Raw genomic sequence first — 23,825 nt, forward strand, 5'->3', positions numbered from 1 at the left:
ATATGCAGTGTGGTAGCCCGAATTAAAAACTAAACATGTACACATCTCAGAGCCTCGAGGAGCACCCAGAGCCTGGGCACCTCTCACCAGCCATCTTGCCCCCCAGCCCATGATACGCCTCTCTGACCGTCTCCTCATCAGCAGACTGGTGATAATACCTTCCTCCCAGGACCGTGGTGAGCAGTAAAAGGGTAGAGAAGGGTAAAGCATCGCTCTGAGCCTGGCCCGGATGGGGGGCTCTCGGCGGTGACCGCTGATACCACCCCAATTCCTCACTGCCACTCTCATTCTCTGACCCACCTCCCCCACCCCCACGTGTCTGGCTCCTCCTTTCCAAACCACCCTCCTCCCCTCTGTGCCCCCTTGGAGCTCCCGCGTGTTCTCTCCTCCCACAGACTTCCTCACCACCAGCTCGCTCCCACCCATCTGTCTTTGCCTCCCACTTCTCCCAGGAAACTGCTGCCCAGCATGGCCAGTGACCCACCACCACGGGTACAGAAGCTGTCCTCGGCCCTCGTCCTCAGACAGCCTGGCCGCTCTCCCAGGCTCAGCCTCCTCCCCATCAACGAGTTCCTTCTCTGGCATGGGCAATAACTCCCCGGCCAAGTTCCGATCCACAGACGGCCAGGAGCTCCTCCAGCCTCTCCGCCTTCTCCTCCTTATGGCCTGCCCTCTTTCTTTTTTAATTGAGATATACAGCTGACATACAACATTACATTAGCTCCAGATGCACAACAGATTGATTGGAGGTCCACACAGATTGCAAAATGATCAGCTCAGTAAGTCTAGTTAACATCTGTCACTTCATATAGTTACCTTTTTTTCCTTGTGATGAAGATTTGCAAGATCTACTCTTTTAGCAACTTTCAAATACACAGTAATACACAATAACAGGCTGGTTAACCACAGTCTCCGTGCTGTACATCACCTCCCCAGGACTCACTGGTTTTATAACTGGAAGTCAGCACCCCTGACCACCTTCAGCCGTGTCACCTCCTGCCATCTTACTATGGGCAGAAACTGAAGGCGGTCCTCATGGGTCCACGAAGTATGTGCCTTCCTCACCAGAGAACCCCAGCCAGAAGCAGTGTTTCTCACACGGTATTCTGGGCACCTCCTGCTTCCGCATCACCTGGATTGCTTTTGCCAAAAACCTGCCGAATTAGCATCTCTGGGACAGGCCTGGGAATCTGCATTTATACCAGCTTCCTGCGAAGTTTTCTTTCTCTTTTTTTTAAAAGATTTTATTTTTGGGGAGGAGCCTGGGTGGCTCAGTGGGTTAAGCTGCTGCCTTCGGCTCGGGTCATAATCCTGGGGTCCTGGGATCAAGTCCTACATCAGGCTCCTCACTCAGCAGGGAGCCTGCTTCTCTCTCTGCCTCTCCCTGCCACTCTGCCTACTTGTGCACTCTCCCTGACAGATAAATAAATAAAATCTTGGAAAAAAAAAAAGGAGTTGGTTTTTTTTTTTGAGTAATGTCTATACCCACAATGCTGAGAATAAGAGTCACACATTGTACTAACCAAGCCAGTTAGGTATCCCGCCTTCCCCCCAGGAAAATCTTATACCCGTTGAAGTTTCTGTTCCCACTCTTCCCCAGGACGCCCTCCCAACTGTATCTCCAGCCCACATACTCTACAGAGTAACCATTCCCTATCCCTAGCCTTAGGGTCATCTTTTCCACATAGCTGATCCTCCAGACTCAGCGGGCCTCCCCAAGTTCACTCCACTCACAAAATCATTCTCTCAGGCTGGAGCCTTGGGGCCCCACGACCCTCCTATTTGCTCTCTCTGCACCTTCAGCCTCCGTCTACATCTGCTTCTTCCTGCCTCAGCGTCTGCAGCCGAACTCCATGAGGACTGTGGCCACGGCCTACCACTGATGTGACAAATGACTCGCTCAGGGGCTTCAAACAACACAGACATATTCTCTTACAGTTCTGGAGGCCACTCTTGGCCCGTGGCCCCTCCTGCCACCACTCCCCCTCCTGCTTCCATTGTTATTGCTTCCATCTCCCTCTCCAGTGTTTACCCTCCCGCCTCTCTCTTACATCACCCTGGGGATGACGTCATGCCTGCCCCAATAACGCAAGATCATCTCATCTCAAGGTCCTCAACTGCATCTCAAAGCCCTTGTGCCATGTAAGGCAACACAGTCCCAGGCTCCCAGGATTGGAATATAGACATCTTTGGGGACCATGATTCAATCCACAATGACTGTATTTTCTTTTTCCTTTTTTTTTTTTTTTAAAGATTATTTATTTATTTATTTGACAGGCAGAGATCGCAAGTAGGCAGAGAGGCAGGCAGAGAGAGAGAGAGATGGGAGCATACTCCCTGCTGAGCAGAGAGCCCGATGTGGGGCTCGATCCCAGGACCCTGGGATCGTGACCTGAGCCGAAGGCAGAGGCTTTAACCCACTGAGCCACCCAGGTGCCCATGACTGTATTTTCCAAAGCAAAGGTCAGAAATATAACATGTCTTACCAAATGTTTAAAAAAAAAAAAACCCAACTCTTGGAACACACCTTTTGTGAGCACCTACCATGCACCAGGCAATGGGAATACAAAGATACATGAGACACAGCCCCTGCCCTCAGGAAACTCAAAACCCAAGGTACTCACCAAAAGAACCAGCTTCTTAAAAAGCAATAAAGTGCTCTTCCCTACAGAAGAATTCCAATTAATAAGTGTAGAAGGAGTGAAGGAAATAGAAATTCAAAATTGGATAATAATGGTTGCAGGCAAGATCCATTAATGGGTGCTAAAATTAGTAGGTGAGAATTTGAGGACAAATAAGCTATGGCAGTCTCAATGTATCTCCCCTAGATAGTTATTAACTGTGGATGCAAATTCAAGAATGTCACAGGGAAGAAAACTGGTCCAACACCATCATAACCAAGAGGTCAAGGTTTTTTGTGTGTTTTTTTTTAAGATTTTATTTATTTATTTGACAGACAGAGATCACAAGTAGGCAGAGAGGCAGACAGAGAGAGAGGAGGAAGCAGGCTCCCTGCTGAGCAGAGAGCCCGATGCGGGGCTCGATCCCAGGACCCTGAGATCATGACCTGAGCTGAAGGCAGTGGCTTAACCCACTGAGCCACCCAGGCGCCCCCCAAGAGGTCAAGGTTAACAACACCAGCAATGAGAGGTATCAGTGTCACCGATCCCCCGATGGGAGGTCCTGAGAAGGGCACACCATCCCCATCACATTCCTGCCGAAAATCCATAACCTCGATTCAATCAGGAGAAAAACACTAGACAAAGCCAAAGTGAGGAGCACGCTACAAAGTAACTCACCAGTACTTTGCAAAAGCGTCCATGTCATGAAAAGCAAGAGGAGACTAAGGAATTGTCACAGACTAAAGGAGATTAAGAGGAAATGACAACTAAGCACCATGCAGAATCCTGGACTGGGTCCTGGAATAGAAGAAAGACATTAGTGGAGAAGCTGGTAAAATCCCAAAAAAGTCCACAGTTCAGTTAATAGTCTTGGATTCGTGTTAATTTCTTAGTTTTGATCATTGCACGATGGATAAGAAAGATGTGAACACTAGGGGAAGCTGCGTGAAGGGTATATGGCAACTCTCTTGGTACTATTTTTGCAACTTCTCTGCAAGTCTAAAATTATTTTAAAATACAAGTTTTCAAAATTTTTGAAGAATAAAAATACAGCGATGGCAGCAAAACCGTTGTCACAGACAAGCCAGAAACCACAGTCACGGTCACCATAACCAACTGGTCTCCCCACTGCCAGCTGGTTTCCTGCTCCGTTCATCCTCCACACCAAAGCCAGGCAACAGAATGTCTTAAAACACTATTTTACACTTGTCACCCTCCACTCAAAACCCCTGTGCCTAAGTGCTCAAAGGGTCTTTTCAAAAGGACACAGGGGCAGCATGAAGGGGCTCCCACCAGCCAAATGTGGGACATTCTGAACAGCAAAATAAATAGCGATAGTAATGAATTAAAACCCAAAGAATAAAACAGTAATCCATGAGTCCCTATTGTAATAAACTAACAAACAGATGAAGGAGAAAGGAAAGTTCTTTCTTACAGTAGAATGCCAACTAATAAACCAAGAAGAAAAGAAGTTAGAATTGTCTCAACAATACGTATTAACACCAGTGAAAGTCTGATGAAGAACAGGACATTTACATAGCCCCAGAGTACCCGCCCCCACAAATGGCTAATCAATGATAAAGGGGAAAATAGTCACTTTTCAGCAGAGAAACCTGGCAGACACCCACTTACTGAGTGATCAAAATGAAAATCACCAGTACTGGGACAAATTGACCTCAGGTGTCTTCCGACATGACCCACTGAGAAGGGCAGAACATTGCCAACTTAGCATTCCTGCCAAAAAGACATAACCTCAATGCGATGGTGAGGAGACCTGATGAAGCCAAACTGAGCAACATTCTACGGAGTAAGTGGTCTGTATTCTTCAAAAATGGAGAGGTCAAGAAGAACAAAGAAAAGCCAAGTAACTAGGCCAGATTAAAGCAGACTCAAGAGCCGTGACAAGTCAATGTCATGTGTGATCCCACCCTCTGATCACCACAGAAGACACTGTTGAGACAACTGATGAAACGCAGACATGAACAATGGTGTAGATAACGGTACTGTATCAAGGTTCAATTTTCTGATTTTTTTTTTTTAAAGATTTTATTTATTTATTTGACAGAGAGAGAGATCACAAGCAGGCGGAGAGTCAGGCAGAGAGAGAGAGAGAGAAGCAGGCTCCCGCCAAGCAAAGAGCCCGATGCGGGGCTCGATCCCAGGACACTGAGATCATGACCTGAGCCGAAGGCAGCGGCTTAATCCACTGAGCCACCCAGGCGCCCCCAATTTTCTGATTTTGATAGCCTTATTCTTCTCAGAAAAACACACACCAAACTATGTAGAGGAAAAAACTTACATCTTCAATGTAATCTCCTTTTTTTTTTTTTTAAGATTTATTTATTTGAGAAAGAGAGAGCATGCATGCCCAAGTGAGGGGGAGGAGCAAAGGGAGAGAATCTCCATCAGCCCCCCTGTTGAGTCGGAACCCAACACGGGGGCTCCATCCCATGAGATCATGACCTGAATAGAAACCAAGTCAGATGCTTAACCAACTGGACCCCCCAGGCACCCCTAATTATTTTCGTTTTAATTTTTTTTTAAGTAAACACTATGCCAATGCCCAATATGGGGCTTGAACTCATGACCCTGAGATCAAGATTTGTACACGCTACCAACCTAGCCAGCCAGGCACCCCTCCGACCTAATCTTAAACCGTTCCCCAAAAATTGTGCATGTGTATAATACATGATAAAGCAAATGGGAAAAAATATAGACAAGTGAATCTGAACAACAGATATATAGGAGTTCCTAATACTTTTGTTGCAACTTTTCCATAAATTTGTAATTGTAATATAATAAAAAGTTACAACTAGCACAAAGGATGCTTTTGGGGTGATTAAAAAAAATTCTAAAATTGGATTGTGGTGATGTTTGCACAACTTTGGAGATTGAAAAAAATCACTGAACGGTAAGAAAAAAAAAGAAATAAATAAATTAAAAAATACACATACACTCCCTCGGATGGCCCCCTATTTCCCAGCCCCATGACCCGGTACCAACCCTTCACTTGAATCTCCTCTCTCGGAACTCAGCAACACAAAAGGGCACCCCACCAGCTGGCTCTGTTCCTCATTTTCCTCCCCAAGTGCATGGCACACACTTCCTGAGGCCCCAGATTCCCCCACCCTCGCTTTAGCTCTGTGCCTCCTGAGGTCATGCCCAGGCCTCAGGCCTCATCAGTGCAGGGGTCCAGCCCTTCCTTGCACCCGGAGGCCCATCTCCTCATCTCTAACCCCGATAGAGCCCCTTCTGTGCGCCAACATTATTCTAACCACTCTACACCCAGTATTTCATTCGAACTCCCAGCCGGGCATGGTTAAGTGCTATCGCTGGCCCCACTTTACAGATGAAGAAACTGAATCACTAGGGAGCCAGCTGGGATCTCTCAGGTGGTCATTGATGGAGGCAGGATTCAAAAGAGGCCACTTTCACACCAAAGCCTGCGCAGGCAGCCGCTGTGCTTTCCCTCCCTAGAGACATCTTGACACATTTGTTCTGCAGACCTTTCTCGAGCACCAGCCTGCAGGCTCCCTGGGGAGCGGGTCCACGCTCTGGACCTCTCTCTGCACTACACACCCGGCAGGTGCCCAACAGCTGTTTGTCCGCCACAGGCTGGGTTCCAGAAAGCAGAGGAGGGGGTCGCAAACTCCATCAAAAAGAGGAGCCAATTCTCCATCCCCCCACCCCCCCACCCCAAGCACAGCCCAGCTCCCTGGCTACTGCCCAAGGCCCGGCCGTCATCTGCTCTGGGTAATAAGTATTTGTATGGCGATAATTACAGCATTTGGGGAGAAAATCCCATTAAGCAAGAGCCCTGCCGAGCTGCTAATGCCGGCACAGAACGGGAGGCGGCAACTCCGCCAAGCTCCCGTCTGCTTCCAATAATGCAGGAGCTGCCGGTCCCCACCGCCCTTCACCCGGCCCCAAAGAGCACGGCCGCCCCTGCTGGCAGCCTTGGGCAGCCGGGCCGCCAACAGCCACCCCCCTGCCTCAGAGCCCGGACAGAGGCAGGGGCAGGGTTCGCTGGGGATCCAGAGCACCAGGGTTGCACGGGGAGGAAGAGGGAGCAGAGCCAGGCTGGGATCCATCCCTGAGTGGCGCCCCAGCCCCTTTCCTGTCCCTGCAATTCTTTCATCTTAATAACAATAATAATACTACCACTCACAGGGCCTTCGCTGCTGTGCGCCAGGCCCATGCAAAGTGCGGCTCCCAGCCCTGCCTGTAGGCGGTCCTCACGATCAGCCTGTCCTTTCAACCAGCAGGTCCTGTCATCATCCCCACTTTCGGGGCAAGGAAACGGGTGCTGAGATGTCACACGTTCGTCGGGGGCACTGACCCCGCTTTACAATTATGCGTTTATTCTCATACTGTGCCATTCATCGCTGCCTCCCTTGCTGGACTAAAACTCAGGGAGGGACAGCAGTTTGGGTTTGTCTCTGACCCCGTTCTCTCAGCTCCATGCAGACAGGCCATAGACAGCTATCTGTTGAATGAATTCATTAAACCCACAATTTGCCCAAGGTGCCCCCAGCTGCTGCGTGGCAGAGGCGGGCTAACAACGCAGGCAGGCTGGCTCAAGGACCATGGCATCACACCACCCACCCTGCAGAGAATCCCTGCCTGCTACCCCTGCTCCTTCTTACAAACACGGGAGACCGAGACAAAGATGCGCGGGACAAGGAAGGAGAACCCTGCACAGCCAGACGCCAGGAGAGCAGGTTTACACTAGGGCCAACTCTCCCATGCTTACCTCCCAAACTCTCTGCTGCCCCACTGAACCCTCAAACCTTCGCTTGAGCTCCTCAGATAACAAAAATAATCAGAACATCATTACCTAGTTTTATCACGAAGCATTTCCACACACCAGCCCAGGGCCAAGCACGCCAGCCGGCCCTCTACGTGCACTGGCTCCCTGAATCCTCGCCACCAACCTACAACACAGTCATCCTCCCCTTTTAAGATGGGGAAACTGAGTCTCACAGCAGATGGAGAGATGGCACCAGAGGCTTGCCACCAGTCATGCAGAAGCCAGCGATAAGCCCAGGGCATGTGCTACTGAAGACACAAACCCCACCCAGAAGAAGCCTCCCCAGCGCAGTGCAGGGCTCTGCCCTAGGAGACCACGGTATACACGTGGCTTCCGTCTTCCCTGACCCTTCCCCAGGACCACCACCCAGTCATGATTTGGCTTTTTTGGCTTTCCAAACAGGCTCCCAGGCAATCCATCTGGGGGGCCCTGGGAAGTCCCAAGCCTGACCACCCAGCTCCATCGAATGTGGCCTCCAGTTTCAGGGGCCAAGTCAGGAAAAGGCAAGGGCCTTCCAGGCCTCTGCAGTAGGCAGTGGGCTATGGCAGTGGACCAACTGGCCAGGGGGCAAGAGAAGGACCCCCAAAACTGATGAACTGATGGAAGCCAGGGGTCCTTTCCTGGCCATTCCACCATCCTCGGGCCTCTCCCATCTCTGCACCCTGTGCCACAAGCCTAGAATACAAGTGCCTGAGACATAAGGGAAAAGCAGTGCCCCCCCACACACTATATACTCTCTTTCCACACTCTCCTGGATACTTTAGCCTAAAAGACTTTTTTAATTAAAAAAAAAATCCAACTGAAAGTCAAAGTCCTTGAGTGAAAGAAAAGACAATTAATAGTGGCCACGGCTGGATCCCTCTGAGGCTAATTCTACAAAGAGAGGAAGCTTCCAGGCCTCCTCCACCACACCCCTAACCCTCACTCTGTATTTTAATTGTTCCACTGCAGTGAATTATTCAGCATCCCTTCCTCAGCCCAGCCCACCAGCCCCACAGCCCCTCTGGCTCAGCCAATTTCCTCAACAGCCCTGGGACCACACAGCTTCTTCCCAGAAGTCCCCACAGCACACCAATTCCTTCCCACTTGGGGGGATAGGCCCAAGCCCAGAGTCAGGGGATAGAGGATCATAAAGTTGCCGGGCCTCCCGGGCTGCCATAGAAACTGCCCATGAGACAAAAGGCGAATGCACAGCTGCAGTCTCTCCAAATATCACGGCCTCAGAGGCTGCTGTTCTGGGCCCCAGGACAGCACAACGTCCATATCGATGAGAGAGAGGTTTGCTACAGTGATTCTGAGTCTGCCTGAGCTCTCACTAAGGCCTCTTTTCGGGGTGTTCTTTTCTTCCTCAAATGGCTCTTTCGAGGCCTGCCTGCTGCAAAGGCAGCCTCCCCCTGCTTTCTACATCCTTTCCCCACCCAAGAAGTTCTGCCCACAGCAAAGACCAGTTCTCCGCTGACTCCCCCACAATAACTCACCCGTGGATTCCATCCCTGAAGTCCCCAAAGGGAAAATCCAGTGAGAAAAGACTGCCTGATTCTTCCCAACCTTCCCAGCCTCAAGCCCCATCACATCGGACTGGACCCGGCCCACTGCGGCCCCGGCCAGCTGGCCCGTTCACCCATCAGACAGGCTCAAGCACACCTGCCAGCCTTTTGCTCATGTATTCCCTCTGTTTGGGCTGCCTGCCCTCTCCGCTTAGCACACTCCTACCAACCACTGTTGGGTCCCCAGTTGTGCTAAAAAATGACCCATCCTCTGAGAAGCACCTTTCCCCCAAGAAAAGTGCTTCCCACCCCAATGCTCCCCATCACAGCCCCATACATTGCCAGCCTTGCCCTCTCCCAAAAGCTTGCAGTTAGGTGTCCCCTGTCTGGGCCTCTCAACTGTACATCCCTTGAAGGCAGGGACTTGCTCACTCCCTGCTGGAGCCTCAGCACTGAGGGCAGCTCCCAGCTCTGTAAATGTTTGCTGAATTAAATAATGAATTAAATGGGATCTTCTCCTGATCCTAGCATAATGCTGCCTCTCACTCAGTGAGCATCATCATGAACTTGGCACTTTTCACACATTATCTTTGGTCCTCACAAGTACCAGAGACTTTAGTATCAGCACCCCCATTTTCTGCATGGAAAGTAACTAAGGCTCAGAGAAGTTAAGTAACTTGCCCAAGGTCACACAGCAACCTAGGCAGCTGGACCTCTTTCTTTTGCACTAGGAAATTTCACTTCCATTCCACTCTGATTGCAAGAGAGCTCATGAGCTCCTGAACATCAAAATAGACACTGTCCTCAGAATTAAAGATGGAGAGAAAGAGCAAGGCATGAGATGACTTCAAGATTCAGATCCAAAAGCAAAGGCAAGGGGCTGCTGTGTCTCAGACATAGGCTGCTACCAGGGTAACAACTGCAGGAGAAACACCCTGTGGGCAAAGGAACAGAGAATAGATCCAGAGTGAACAGGTATAGAGAACGACCCTGAAGCCTCAGGGGTCCTCTGGGCAGATTTCAGACCCTCAGTCCCTCTCTACAGCCACACAGCATAATGCACGGGAAATTTGACTTGGTCCACCCTCTCTCCACACCAGCATCTCTCCCCAGCCCCACAACACACAGTGTACACACACACACACACACACACACACACACACACACATGTTCTCATCTAGATTGCATCTAGATTGCAAATTCTCTGAAACCTCCACGGGAATTTTTCAGACTCAGCCAAGAAGAGTCTGGGGCAAATGTGTGCTCACTAATTGCTGACCTTGGTACAGAGTTTGATCCAAGAGACAGCTCTCCCCAGGGTCAAATTTCTGCCTCTGGCCAGCTGGGAGCCATGAAAATGTGCTCAAGTTATCGAAATCTGTACGCCTTTCCTGAGAGCCACTGCAGTCGCCCAGGAGTGTGGGAAGGAGCATGCAGGTTTCAAAGGAGCCGGCAGCCTTCTCCAAAGTCCAGTTCAAAAATCTCCTGAGGCAGTCACCTCTGCAGGCAGCACAAAGGCCCAGCATGTGACCAAAAATCACATACAGGGACTTGCACAACCTCCCATTACTGAGGTGACACCACAGATACTAGGAATTCACACAGATGTACATTCTGCAGGAGAATCTAGGAAGGCAAATTATATTGGTCCATAAACACACACACACACACACACGGTAACCACACACACACACACACACACCCTACAAAGCTCAGAGGGTCTAGGAAGAGCCGAGTTTCCTCCAGAATTTAGAAGTGAGAGAGAATAAGGGAAGAAAAATTATTTTTTAATGACTTTTCATGGTCAGTGTCTCCACTCCAGGCTCCTGACCGCTCGGCATGATCCCAGGGCTCCCAGGCCAGATCAAATCCACCCCTTCCTGGTGTCGATGTAACATACCCCAGGCCCCAAACCCAAATCCCTCAGGTCCCATTGTCTGCCTGGGTTGGGGACTGCTGGATGTGAGTTGGGGGACCAATGCCTGACACCTGCAAGAGAAGAATTCTTAAGGCTCTGGGGCAAACAATGGGGAGGAAGGGGAAGACTGGAAACTTCAACTCCATTCCATCTGGCTGCCCATCACCTGCCTGCTGGCCCTCAGAGTCCAGTCCACAAGCACTGCTCAGAACACTGCCCAAGATCATGCCCCCGAAAGGAGATGTGGTGCCTGGCAGTGTGAGGAGTTTCCCCCACCCTGGGTGCCAGGAAGGCTTTCTGGCACCAATTCACAGCACCCTGGAGGAATAAAGTGCTGGCGCAGTGGGAACGGCCTGTCAGGGCTGAGTGCAGGGTGCAGGTGTGAGGCTGGGAGCTGACAGCCCCACCAGGGCCCTCTGAATCTCAGCAGAGGGAAACAGTGATGCTGCAGGCTCCTGGCTCCGGAAGGACCCTGGCAGGCACTGACCCCTCTATTGGCCGCAGACCCCGGGGCCCCAACGGTCCTGCCGCCACCCCAGCCCCGAACTGCGTCTGGGTGGGAGGGCAACCTCGGGGGCTCGTTGCGCACTGGGGACGGGGCCATACTCACAGGCGCTCGGTGTTCCGCGGGATGTTCTTTGGGATGGCCTGCAGCCCCGTGCCGTGGCAGTCCACCGTGGTGCCGGTGCAGGTGCAGAGGGCGGGGCACGCGGTGGCACCCAGGCGCCACGCGGCTGCCCACAGCAGCAGCCAGAGCTCGGGCCGGACGAGCCCCGCCGAGGGCCCCCTCCGGGGCGTCAGCGCCATGGTGCCCTCACCGCGTCCCGCTCGTGTGCCAGACGGCGGCAGCCGCTTACCATCCCCGTCCGGGGCGGCCTCCAGGTGCAGTCCCGGGGCAGCGCCGCCGAGCAGGCTCTTGCGCGGCGCCCTTACGGGCCGGGAGGCACCTCGCTCCTCCAAGCGACGGCGCTTGTGTGCGAACCGAGGGAGGGCGCCTTGGGCGGAGGGCGCTGGGCTCCTCTCCGGTTTCTGCGTCTCCCTCCCTCCCTCCCTCCAGCTCCCAACTGACTGCTGAGGGGAGGAAAATGGGCAGGCTCCGCGCGCGCACGCACCCCGCGCGCACACACACACACACACACACGCACAATCACACACTCACACCCCCACGCTCGCTCCCACCCGGCAGTCATCCATCAATCGAAAAGCACACATCCAGAGCCAGACTCCTCCCCGCCCTTCCCCAGCATCCCCCTCCCCCGCCTCCCGACGACCCCTCGGCGGCTGCAGCGAGTCGCGTACAGTTTCAAAGGTGGAACCTTCGAGGCGCCAGGCGCGGGCAGGGGATTGCGCGGGGGATGGGAGGATGGCCACGGCCCGACCTGCCCAGTCTTGGCCCTGGCCGGCTGCAAACACACACACACACACACACACACACACACACACCACGAGTACGGGCACTCAAAACGCCAGCCTGGGCAGTTGGGCCAGAGTGGGGAGGGAGATCTTATTTGGCCGCCTGGACCCCTTCCCTGGGGCCAAAGACCTGCTTTCCCCCTCCCCCTCCCCCCCCTCTCCCCCCGACGGCAGAAACGCTTCCCCTGGCCCACCAGACTCGCTTTGTCAATACTTGGTGAAAGCAAGCCCCCTGCCCCAGGACTCCAAGCCGCCTGCTTTACTGAGCCTGGGACCTGGAGGACAGAGCTTGGGAGTGGGGAGGGAGGAGTGTATAAAAGCCCTAGATCTTCTCCCCTCGCCACCAAGATGGCAACAACCCCACCTGTCTGAGGAGAAGACTGAAGCTAGCTGTACCCAGAAGAAAATGACCCTGATTTGGACATTTGCCCCGTGGAGAGATGTCATTTCTGCCATTCAGCTTCCCAGATCAGGGTTAGGGGGTTGGCAGAGTAGCAGTGGGGGTTGGAAATCCAGCAAATACCTTCTTCCACCCGCACCAGCATCTCCCATTTCTGCAGGTGCAAAGGAATATTCATTCCTGCCATCAGAAGACAGCCAAGACGGCTGGAAAAGGGCACGGTGGCCTGCTTGGGAGAGTAGCTCCACGAGCCACCACTGTCAGACCCCAACATTTTACCCTCCTTCCGGCAGCGACTCTTCTTACTCTAAGGAAGATGTAGACATAGATGTGGGCGTGGGTGTAAACAGGAAATCCAGATCGGGAGAGAACCATCCTCAAGCCCAGAAGAGATGAAGGACCTCCCCAAAATCAAGAACAGCGATGGCTGTCCTGGGCTCTGACGGACCCAGACGTCCTCTGTCCACCCGTCCCCTGATTCTGGGCGGCCTACAGGCTGGCAAGAAGAAACACTTGAGCAGCTCAATAAGCATCTTCCTTCCCAGGAGTTGGCTACCTGGGTTTCCCCGTGGGAGAAACCAGAAAGAATGGTAGCTGGTCCAAGAGATGCCAGGAGAAGGCACAGCATGGATACCGCTTGTCACAGGGGTGGTGGGCTGCGTGGGCACGCTCCACAGGATTAAAGCCTTATCCACCAGGTCTCCGAGAGTTGGGGGTTTTCTTTGTTTTTCTTTTTCATCTTGATGGAAATTTTACAGTTTTTTATCTTTACGGTCATAGCGCAGAGAGAACTGTGGCCAGCATCTCACAACTAATGTGGCTGGTCTGAAGGGCTTTTGACAGTTCTTTTTAAAGTTTTTACACACTCCTGGCATGACCTCCATCCAAGGCCATGGGTTCTTCAGCATCAATTCAATGACAACTGAGGAGGAAGGGGCTTTCTCACGGATCCCCAGGGGGTGTGATCTTAGAGAAACTTTCCACAAATGAAGCCAAAGCTCCTCACTCCTCTCCCTCACAAATTTCCACTGCTTCTCCGCAGGATGCTCAGCCCCCCTCTCCTCACGGGCCCTCCCCAGCTGCCTCAGGCAGCGTTAAATCCTCATTCCTCAGAGCCTGCTGCTTTGTTTATCCCCTCTTAGCTGGAGCTGTTTACACATGTGGCTCCTTCCCTGACACTCCTCCGGGGGCAGAGCCCGCCCCTTCCCCCAGAGCTTACTCTTTTCCTCCCTTTGGCGATTAACCAACCCAGCACCTGGCACTTAGTAGGTGCTCAGACTGTTGAAGCTGTCCGGTTTCCAACCTTTGGCTCCAGCGGTGTCTCTCCAGCCCCGTAACCTCAGAGAGCTCTTCAGAAGCCAGGACCCATGTGGGGAAGAGAGAGAGTGTTGATTAACTGGGCCACATGCCCTGGGGGCTTCAGAGTAGTCCGGTGAAACAGCGGAAGGAGGGGTGGGGTGGGCAGGGGGGCGGCAAGATCACCCCTGCCTGTGTCTCCCAAGAGTCAGCCAGTGCCCTAGAAGCTTCCAGACTAGACTGGACAGTGAAGCCCAAATGGTCACCACCTGGCAAAGTCTGCCCTTTCCTATAAAGGGGAGGGAAGGAAGGAGGGCTCCCTCAGATCCAGGACAAAGACTCCCTACGCCAGCCTAGTCATGAGAGGCCCTGCCCCAGCAGCCAGGCAGCTCCCCAGCTTGGCTCCTAGCCCCAGTTCCTCCACCCCAGAACCTGGCTGGATCCCCAATTTGGGAGGCAGTTAGCCATGAATGAACGCAGCTCATTAGCGTTCCTAGCACATTTACTCGGAAACCACCGCCTGGCCAGCAGCTCACCCTCCACCCCCCACACCGCTTTGCCGTTCAGTTTCCTCTCCCAGGCCCTCCCTCTGTTGGATCTCCCTACCCCTCCCTACAGCAGGGCCACCTGCTCCTTCAGCACCGGTGGGGAGGAGGTAGCCCTGTCACATTGCTTCTGCCAAAGACCACTGGCCAACATCAGGGCAACCCCTGGGCGGAGGGGAGGGCGGGGGAGGGCAACTTGGGACTGGGTCTCCCCACCCTGGTGGCATGAATCTTCTCCAGTGCCCTCTGCCACGGATGCTCAGTTTTGAGGGCCACCACCTCCTGCCTGTGACTTGGGGAGATTTGGGGGAGTGCCCTGTTCCAGCTTTCTGCACAGGGCCCGGTCCTCTGCCTCCAACAGCCCTTCTGAGACACCAAGAAGCAGAGAGGCTGGGTGAGGCTGCAGAGCCCAGTGTCTTGGATCTCTGGGCTGCAAAATGCAAGAATGAGACAAAATGCCTGCTGTCTGAGCATTGATTAAACACCATTTATTAAGTATCCATGTACTATGGATGCCCAGAACCGGGACTTGGCGATTCAACAGGGCGTAAGAGCTGCCCAGGCCTGCACTGGGCTCACAGTCCAGTGGGGAACAGAAAGAAGAAAGCCCACTCTGCGTGGTTAGTTTGGTAACAGGGAGTGTGGAATTGCAGGGAAGGCCCAGAGTGTGGGGCTCAGGGATGGGCCCGAAGGGTCCCTGGAAGAGGAATCACTTGAGCTGAATCTTAAAGGATAAGTAGGCATTGGCTGGGCAAGAAAATAGCAAGAAATGTTTTCCTGGGCAGAGAGAAGTACAGAGGTAAGGCACACAAATGATAGCGGCGTCCTCAGTGGCTGAGCTAGGGCAAGTTCAGCAAGGCTAGAACATGGCAGGGGTTCATGCAGGCAGAGGTCAGAGAGGTGTGGGGAAGGAGAGGAGGAGCACATTCCAGATGCCCTGGTGCAGCCATTCTGGGTTTACCAGGTTTGCAGAATTACCCTGGGCGCCAGCAGAAGCCCATATATGCATGCGCCTGCAATGCACTATCTCAGGACCCAGTGGCTGTGGTTGCTCCCATGGAAGGGCCTGGGATGATGGCAGGGAGACAGTTTCAGCATATGCTTCTACTGTTAGGATTTTTTAACCTATATAGTATGACTTAACCTTTCCATCACCACCAATGCATTTTTTTTTTTAAATCACCAATACATTTTTAAATCCCCTTGGATGCTTATTATAAATGCCAGTTCTCAGGACCTTTTTAATCAGAATCTTCACTATTAGCACAGCGGGGGTTGAGGCAGTATGATTCTGATGCAAGATGCCCCAGAGACCATGCTCTGGAATCAAGGCCTGGTGTGCTGGGTTAATGAGTTTGAACTCAGACCTGAAAACTCTGGGAGCCATTCAAGGAAGGCACCCAGCAAAGACAAAGGGTCTGAGGCCTGTCTGCCTCCCTCCTCTTCATTTTCCACATGTTCTTAGCAAGGATGAGACATCAAAGAAAAAGATAGCCACAAGGGACTGGAGGGGAGGGAACAGAGCCATGTGACACTGGTACATCGCGGCTTCATTCACAAAATGTCAGAGCTGGAAGAGGATAAAGAAATGATCAAATCCGGGGCTCCTGGGTGGCTCTGTGGCTTAAAGCCTCTGCCTTCGGGTCAGGTCATGATCCCAGGGTCCTGGGATCATCGGGCTCTCTGCTCAGAGGGGAACCTGCTTCCTCCTCTTCCTCCTCTCTCTCTGCCTGCCTCTCTGCCTACTTGTGATCTCTCTCTGTCAAATAGATAAATAAAATCTAAAATAAAAAAAGAAAAGAAATGATCAATCCAAACACCACCCTACAGCTGGCAGCCCAGAGAAGTGAAACTAGCAACCTAACCTCACATGGCAAAGGCAGAGGTGAGCCATGAATGAGACTGGATCTTGCTCTGCTGGGCCATGCATCTGGGGAGAACCCAGCATTCAATCCATCCTGGGCACTCCTCCTGACCCTGCAACTCCCACAGGAACTGAAAAGCCAGGGGGTCTCTGGGAAGTAGTGCAAGCGGTGCTCAGGATATTTTACCTTTAATCCCTGAACGCCTCAGATTTGAAGGAGGCTGGCTGGATTGCTTGAGGCTTTCAATGAAAAAGCCTAAAGCAGAAAGAAACTATTACTAGACTTAAGATCAGTGGCTTTTACAGAGGCTACCATCTGCATGCAGGACAAATCTGACAGATAAGAAGCAAGAGAGAAGCAAAGAGGAGACAGAAGAAAACAGGAGAGAAAATGAAGGAAGAAAGCAGTGGGGAGAGTCTGCAGGTAGCAGTTTGCTCATTCATTTATCAGACATCGATTGCATGCCAACTAGGAGCCAGGCATTGGAATATAAGAGATTTTTTGCTTGGGATTCATTGGGCTTCTTGTATCTTGCTCATGGCTTTCATCAAATGTGATATTTCAATCATTATTTCTTCAAAAGTTTTTTACATCTCCTTCTCCCTCGCCTCTGGGCACCCCACTTACGCATATATTAGGCCACTTGAAGTTCTCCCAAAGCTTACTGATGCTCTGTTCATTGTTTTAGTCTTCTCTGTGTGTTTCATCTTGATGAGTTTCTACTGCTGTGTTTTCATGTTCATTATCTTTTCTTCTGCAGTGACTCATCTGTGGGTAAGCCCATCCAGCGCAGTTCTAGCTCAGACATTGTAGCTTTCATCTCCAGAAGATCTATTTGGGTGTTTCTTTCTCTTCCATGTATCTTCTTAATGTGTTTATGTTTCCTCTGCCTTCTCATGCATAGGGAATATAGTTGTAATAACTACGTCTGTGAATGTTAATAACAGCGTCATTTCTGGGTCAGTTTTGATTGTTTGCTTTTTTTTCTTCATTTTGGGTCATATTTTCTTACTACTCTGTATCCTGGTAATTGCAGATTGGATGCCAGACTTTGTGGATTTTACCTTATTGGGTGCTGGATATCCTTGTATTTTTAAAAAATAATTTTGTGCCTTGGTCTAGAACAAAGTCAAGTTATTGGGAACAATTTGATCTTTTCAAGGCTTATTTTTATACTTTCTTAAGCAAGACCAGTGGAGCCTTTAGTCTAGAGCTGATTTTCCCACTACTGAGGAGATACCCTTCTGAATATTCTACCCAAGGCCCTGTGAATTCAGAGGCTTTCTCCTCTAGCTGGTGGGAACACCAAATCTGTGGGAGCTCCAAGGATTGTTTCTGCCTACTCCATTTGGGTGGAACTTTGCCCAGCTTCAGGTGGCTTACAGTATGCCCTGATTGGTGCTCAGCTGAAGACTAGAGGTGGGATGGATCACAGGAGGGAACCATCTGCAGATCCCCGGCTGCTCTCTCTGCAGCAATTTCCTCTCCCACCTCCCTGAGAACTCTAGCCACGCCGACCCTCCCAAACTCTCAGCTTCAACTCTTCCACTCAGCTTTGTGCTGTGCTACACTTGGGCACCCCTCTTGCCCTGTGTCCTGGCAACTCTAGCCTATATGCCAGGTCAAATATAATGTTCACCATACTTGTTTTCCCTCTCGAAGGAATCACCATCCCACATTACCAGTTATTCAACGTCGGAAAACAGTTGTTTCATTTGTTTGTTTGTTTGTTTGTTTTAGTTGTTTAAGATAGAAGGGTAATTTGGCCCATTACTCCATCCTGCACAGAAACAGAAGTTTGTAAGAGATTTTTAGCAACACTTTGTACCCTTTAAACATTCCCAGCATGCAAGGGAGCTACAGCCAAGCAAACAGTCACTTGACTCCGACAAGTACCATGAAACTGGCCAGAGAGGAAAGGGACTCAGCCACACGGGGCTTCTCTCAGTTCATAAAGCACCTCACACTCCTTGCATAGCACAGTGCCCATGACAGCATGTTCTTTCTGCCGTTCTCGACCTGGCTTAGTCCTTTTCACCCTAAGCAGCACCTCCTCTGGGAAGCCTTCTCTGACCCTGGGTTGAGACTGCCTTGTCATGCAGTCTCCTGGCTCCCTGTGACCCCTTCAGAGCACTGATACTATTGCTTGTAATGACTTTGTTTATCCAAGATCTCTCCTCCCTCCGAGGTGGGAGCCCCACGAGGGCAGATTCTCATTGTTCTTGTTCCCTGATGCCAGGTTTAGGGACTGGGATGCAGAAAATGCTGAAAAAATATTTTTTACGGAAGCATAAGGAAAGGCTCATTCAGGGGAGGTGTAACTTGAGAATAAAGGTGCAAAAAAGGCAGGTCTCCTGTCAAAATCAGGGCAATGAAGAGTCACATTTGGCTTGAAAAATAATTCCCCAGGGAGCAGTGAGTTAGGGTGTTGGGGAGAGACCCGGATGCTGAGGGACCCAGAGGCCAGGCTGAGACCCTTGGATGTTATTCTGGAGGCCTTAACGAGCCAGTGGATGGATGGGAAGAGTCAACACAGAGCACAGGTTGGGTTCCCTAGGAAGAGCCTCTGGGATGAAGAAGAGCTTACAGAGCGTTTATTAGGGAATGCTCTCAGGATCAAGGTTGTGGGAGGAAGGGAAAGGGCAAGATCGCACAGAGGTGATGCTGACCTACAATGCCGGTTCAATGGCGGACTTGATAAGCTCCACAGAAAGTTCTGAAGAGAGGCTCCTTTGCAGCCATCCCAAGTTGTGGCAAGAGTGCTGGGCCTTTATCCCGTGGCATTGACTAGTCACTGGACCAAGGCTGCTCCTGAAGGGAGATGTAGCCTTGTGTGAGGCGGTTTTTCAGCTAAGGGCAAACACCAGAGAGGACTGACAGCTGAGAACCATCCTCAGGCAGCTCTTCCTGCAGCTGGGGGAGGATGGTTCAGCAGGTTATAGCCTAAGAACACTAAGTCCTTCATTCCTGAATGTAGATCGGGGAATAGGGTAGGAGAAATCCCAGAGGCAAAAATAGGCACGGGGCCTTTGGCATGACTGGGAGGACCTTTCCAGGATGAAGAGGAGACTGGAGTGGTGGTCAAAGAGGGACAGATCTTAAAGCGCTGAGTAGATCTGTTGAGGTGTCGGGTCAAATCCCAAGAGGAATAGGAAGCCATCTGGGGGGTTTAAGCTGAGGAGTAAGCTATGATCCATTTCTCTGCTCTCCTTCTCCTCTGACTCAGCCCCTCTGCCTCCTTGGCATGTAAGAAAGGAACAGCCCTGCTTCAAAGCCCATCCTGTACCCATAACCATCCATGAAAAGGAGGAGGTAGCATCTTCTTTATTCATCTACTGATGGACACTTGGATTGCTTCCATCCCTTGTAATATATTGTAATAATTGCATTGTAAATAATTGTAATTTAATTGTATTGTAAATAATTGCTGCAATAAACATAGGGGTAAATATATCTTTTTGAATTAGGGTTTTTTGTTTTGTTTTATTTTCTTTGGTAAATATCCAGAAGTGGAATTACTGAATGGTGTGGTATTTCTATTTTTAACTTTTTGAGGAAACTCTATACTATTTTTCATAGTAACTGGGCCAGTTTACATTCCCACCAACAGTGCATTTGGGTTCTTTTTTTTCATATCCTCACCAACACTCGTTCTTTTCTTTCTGGTACTAGCCATTCTGACTGGTGTCAGGTGATACCTCACTGTGGTTTTGATTTGGCTTTTCCTGATGATTAGTGATACTGAGTATGCTTTCATGTATCTGCTGGCCATATGTATGTCTTCTTCAGAAAAATGTCTATTGATCCTCTGTCCATTTTTATTTTTTGTAAAGATTTAATTTATTTATTTGACAGAGAGAGATCACAAGTAGGCAGAGAGACAGCCAGAGAGAGAGGGGGGAAGCAGGCTCCCTGCTGAGCAGAGAGCCCGATGCGGGGCTCCATCCCAGGACCTTGAGATCATGACCTGAGCTGAAGGCAAAGACTTAAGCCACTGAGCCACCCAGGTGCCCCTCTCTATCCATTTTTAAATCAGATTATTTGTTCTTTTGGTGTTGAGTTGTAGGATTTCTTTATATTTTTTTGGATAGCAATCCCTTATCAGATATATCATTTGCAAATATCTTCTCCCAACCAGTAGGTTACCTTATTTTTTGTTTATATTTTCCTGTTATGCAAAAAGCTTTTTAGTTTGATATAAGCCCAATTATTTATTTTTGCCTTTATTTCCCTTGTCTGGGGGAGACAGATCCAGAAAGGTATTGCTGAGTCTGATATCTGAGTTTATTTCCTATGTTTTCTCTAGTTTAATGGTTTCAGGTCTCACGCACAGGCGTTAATTTTTATTTATTTTTATTTTAATTTTTATTTATTTATTTGAGAAAGAGAGAGAGAGAGTAGAGAGGGGCAAAAGAATCCTAACCAGGCTCCATGCCCAGTGAGGAGCCTGATGTAGGGCTCTATCTCACGACCCCGAGATCATGACCTGAGCCAAAGTCAAGAGTTGGTCACTTAACCAACTAAGCCAACCAGGCACCCCCACTTTGAGTTTATTTTTGCATACGGTATAAGAAACTGATCCAGTTTCATCCTTTTACATGTAGCTGTCTAGTTTTTCCAGAACCATTTGTTGAAGAGACTGTCTCTTTCCCATTGCATACTCTTGCCTCCTGTGTCACAGAATAATTGGTCATATAAATGTGGCTTTATATCTGGGCTCCTGATTCTGTTTTATTGATCTATCTGTCTATTTTTACACTAGTACCCACTGTTTTGATTACTATAGCTTTGTAGTAGATCTTAAAATCTGGGATTGTGATACCTCCAGCTTTGTTCTTTCTGAAGATTGGTTTGGATATTCAGAGAGGTTTTTTCCATACCAATTTTAGGATTATTTGTTCTAATTCTGTGAAAAACACTGACATTTTTTAAAGAGATTGCATTGAATCCATAGATTGCTTTGGATTGTATGGACATTTTAATAATATTTCTTCTGGGGCACCTGGGTGGCTCAGTGGGTTAAGCCACTGCCTTCGGCTCAGGTCATGATCTCAGAGTCCTGGGATCGAGTCCCGCATCGGGCTCTCTGCTCAGCAGGGAGCCTGCTTCTCTCTCTCTCTCTCTGCCTGCCTCTCCATCTACTTGTGATTTCTCTCTGTCAAATAAATAAATAAAATCTTTAAAAATAATAATAATAATATTTCTTCCAATCCATGAGCATGGTATATCTTTCCATTGATTTGCATCATCTTCAATTTTTTTCATTAACTTCTTATAGTTTTCAGAGTACAGATTTTTTACCCCCATGGTTAAATTTATTAATAAGTACTTTATTCTTTTTGATGTAATTGTAAAAAAGACTTTTTCTGAATTTTTCCTTTTGCTAGTTCATTGTTAGAACTAGAAGAAATAGTGCATAGAAGAAATGCACAGATTTCTATATATTCATCTTGTACCCACAAATTTACTGAATTCATTTATTATTCCTAATAGTTTTTTGGTGGAGTCCTTATGGTTTTCTATAAAGTATCATGTCATCTGCAAATAGTGAGAGTTTTACTTCTTTTTTTTTTTTAAAGATTTTATTTATTTATTTGACAGAGAAAGATTACAAGTAGGCAGAGAGGCAGGCAGAGAGAGAGAGGAGGAAGCAGGCTCCCCACTGAGCGGAGAGCCCGATTCAGGACTCGATCCCAGGACCCTGAGATCATGACCTGAGCCGAAGGCAGCGGCTTAACCCACTGAGCCACCCAGGCACCCCAAGAGTTTTACTTCTTCCTTAGCAATTTGAATGCCTTTTATTTCTCCTTCTTGTTTAATTGCTCTGACCAGAACTTCCAGTACTATGTTGAGTAATCGTAAATCTAATTAAAAAAAAAAACAACTTTCCAAACATTAATGTTATTGGGATAGCCTCTTCTTTTATACTTTTATATTTTCTATATTTTCTACAACAAAAAGGCTGTAACAAAAAACATTATTTTAGAAATAAAGATATAATCACTAAATCTATAATTACTGCCTAAATAAAATTGCCATTAAACTTAATATTCCAAATTTAATTATTTTATGAGCAAACTAAATACTGAATAATACATTTTACACTCCTGCATTGAAGAGCTGTTATAAATCTGTAAAGGATGCTTTAAAAATAAGTGATGTCTTCTATGAAATATCTAGAATAGGCAAACTCAGACAGAGAATAGATTAGAAGTCAGCAGGGGTGGGAGAGAAGGAGGAATGGGGAGTTATTGCTTAATGGGCATAGAGGTTGTTTGTTTGAAAATTGGGTGATGCTGCACAGTACTGCAAAAGTAATTGATGCCACTGAATTGTACACTTAAAAATGGTTAAAATGGAGATAGATAGATAGAAAGATAGCACAATAAAAAATAACAAGTGATGGGGCGGTTAAGGGAGAGGCTGTGTTATAGAATGTCTGTCCAATCACTGGTCTGTCACCAGCTGCCCAGGATGGACCCAATAAATGAAAACAGCAGTTATCACTAACAATAAGCAACTGCTACCCAGAGGTAAATAAGCTGATCATCCTCACCCACGGACAGGGACAGGGGACAGAACCCAGGCAAAGTGACTCCCGATGTCACACCTTTAACCCATCTCCCTGCACTCTGCAACGGCAAAACTGTCTGCTGAAGATTTCACAGGACATGAATCATCTGTAGGTGACCCTGCAAGGGAGGTGTGCTCTTCCTCTTTACAGACAGAAGTCGGAGGCTCAGAGCCAACTGCTTGCTAGCTTATTTGGCTGGTGGGGTCAGGGTCCCATTCTCAGGCCCAGGCCAGTGCCTGCAAAGGCCTGACAATGGTGTAAAATGACTGCAGATTGGAAATTTTTTTTTAAAAGATTTTTATTTATTTATTTGATAGACAGAGAGAGATCACAAGTAGGCAGAGAGGCAGGCAGAGAGAGGGGGAAGCAGGCTCCCTGCTAAGCAGAGAGCCCGATGTGGGGCTCGATCTCAGGACCCTGAGATCATGACCTGAGCTGAAGGCAGAGGCTTAAACCACTGAGCCACCCAGGCGCCCCCAGATTGGAAACAACCCACCCAGTATTTAAATTGAGTTGGGGAGGGGTGCCTGGGTGGCTCAGTGCGTTAAGCCTCTGCCTTAGGCTCAGGTCATGATCTCAGGGTCCTGGGATTGAGCCCCCCATAGGGCTCTCTGCTCAGTGGGGACTCTGCTTCCTCCTCTCTCTCTCTGCCTGCCTCTCTGCCTACTTGTGATCTCTCTCTTTCTGTCAAATAAATAAAAATAAAAATTTTAAATTGAGTTGGGGAATGGGGTGGGGCTGGAGCTGGAGGAGGCTTGGAGGGTTTCCAGGCAGGGCAGAAGGAATTTTTTAAATCAACTGTTAGGTTGTTTGGGGCTCTGCCAAACCAGGTTGGGTCCTTGCAGGGTCTCTCGTCATCAATGAGTGTTCACCAACTGGCCCTGGGCAACCAGGGC

At 49.4% G+C, this 23,825-nt stretch overlaps 1 protein-coding gene across 1 annotated transcript in view; it reads right to left on the minus strand.

Annotated features, from left to right (window-relative positions):
• The window catches only part of SLIT1 (slit guidance ligand 1), a 166,365-nt gene extending 154,707 nt beyond the window's left edge, over positions 1–11,658 (minus strand). The window contains exon 1 of the mRNA XM_044240235.1: positions 11,447–11,658. Within this exon, the coding sequence (XP_044096170.1) occupies positions 11,447–11,643 (197 nt within the window). The 5' untranslated portion in view covers positions 11,644–11,658. The remainder of the gene's footprint in view (positions 1–11,446) is intronic.
• Positions 11,659–23,825: the final 12,167 nt, after the last annotated feature.

This window comes from Neovison vison, chromosome 2 (assembly GCF_020171115.1).
Source record: "Neovison vison isolate M4711 chromosome 2, ASM_NN_V1, whole genome shotgun sequence".
Lineage (NCBI taxonomy): Eukaryota > Metazoa > Chordata > Mammalia > Carnivora > Mustelidae > Neogale > Neogale vison.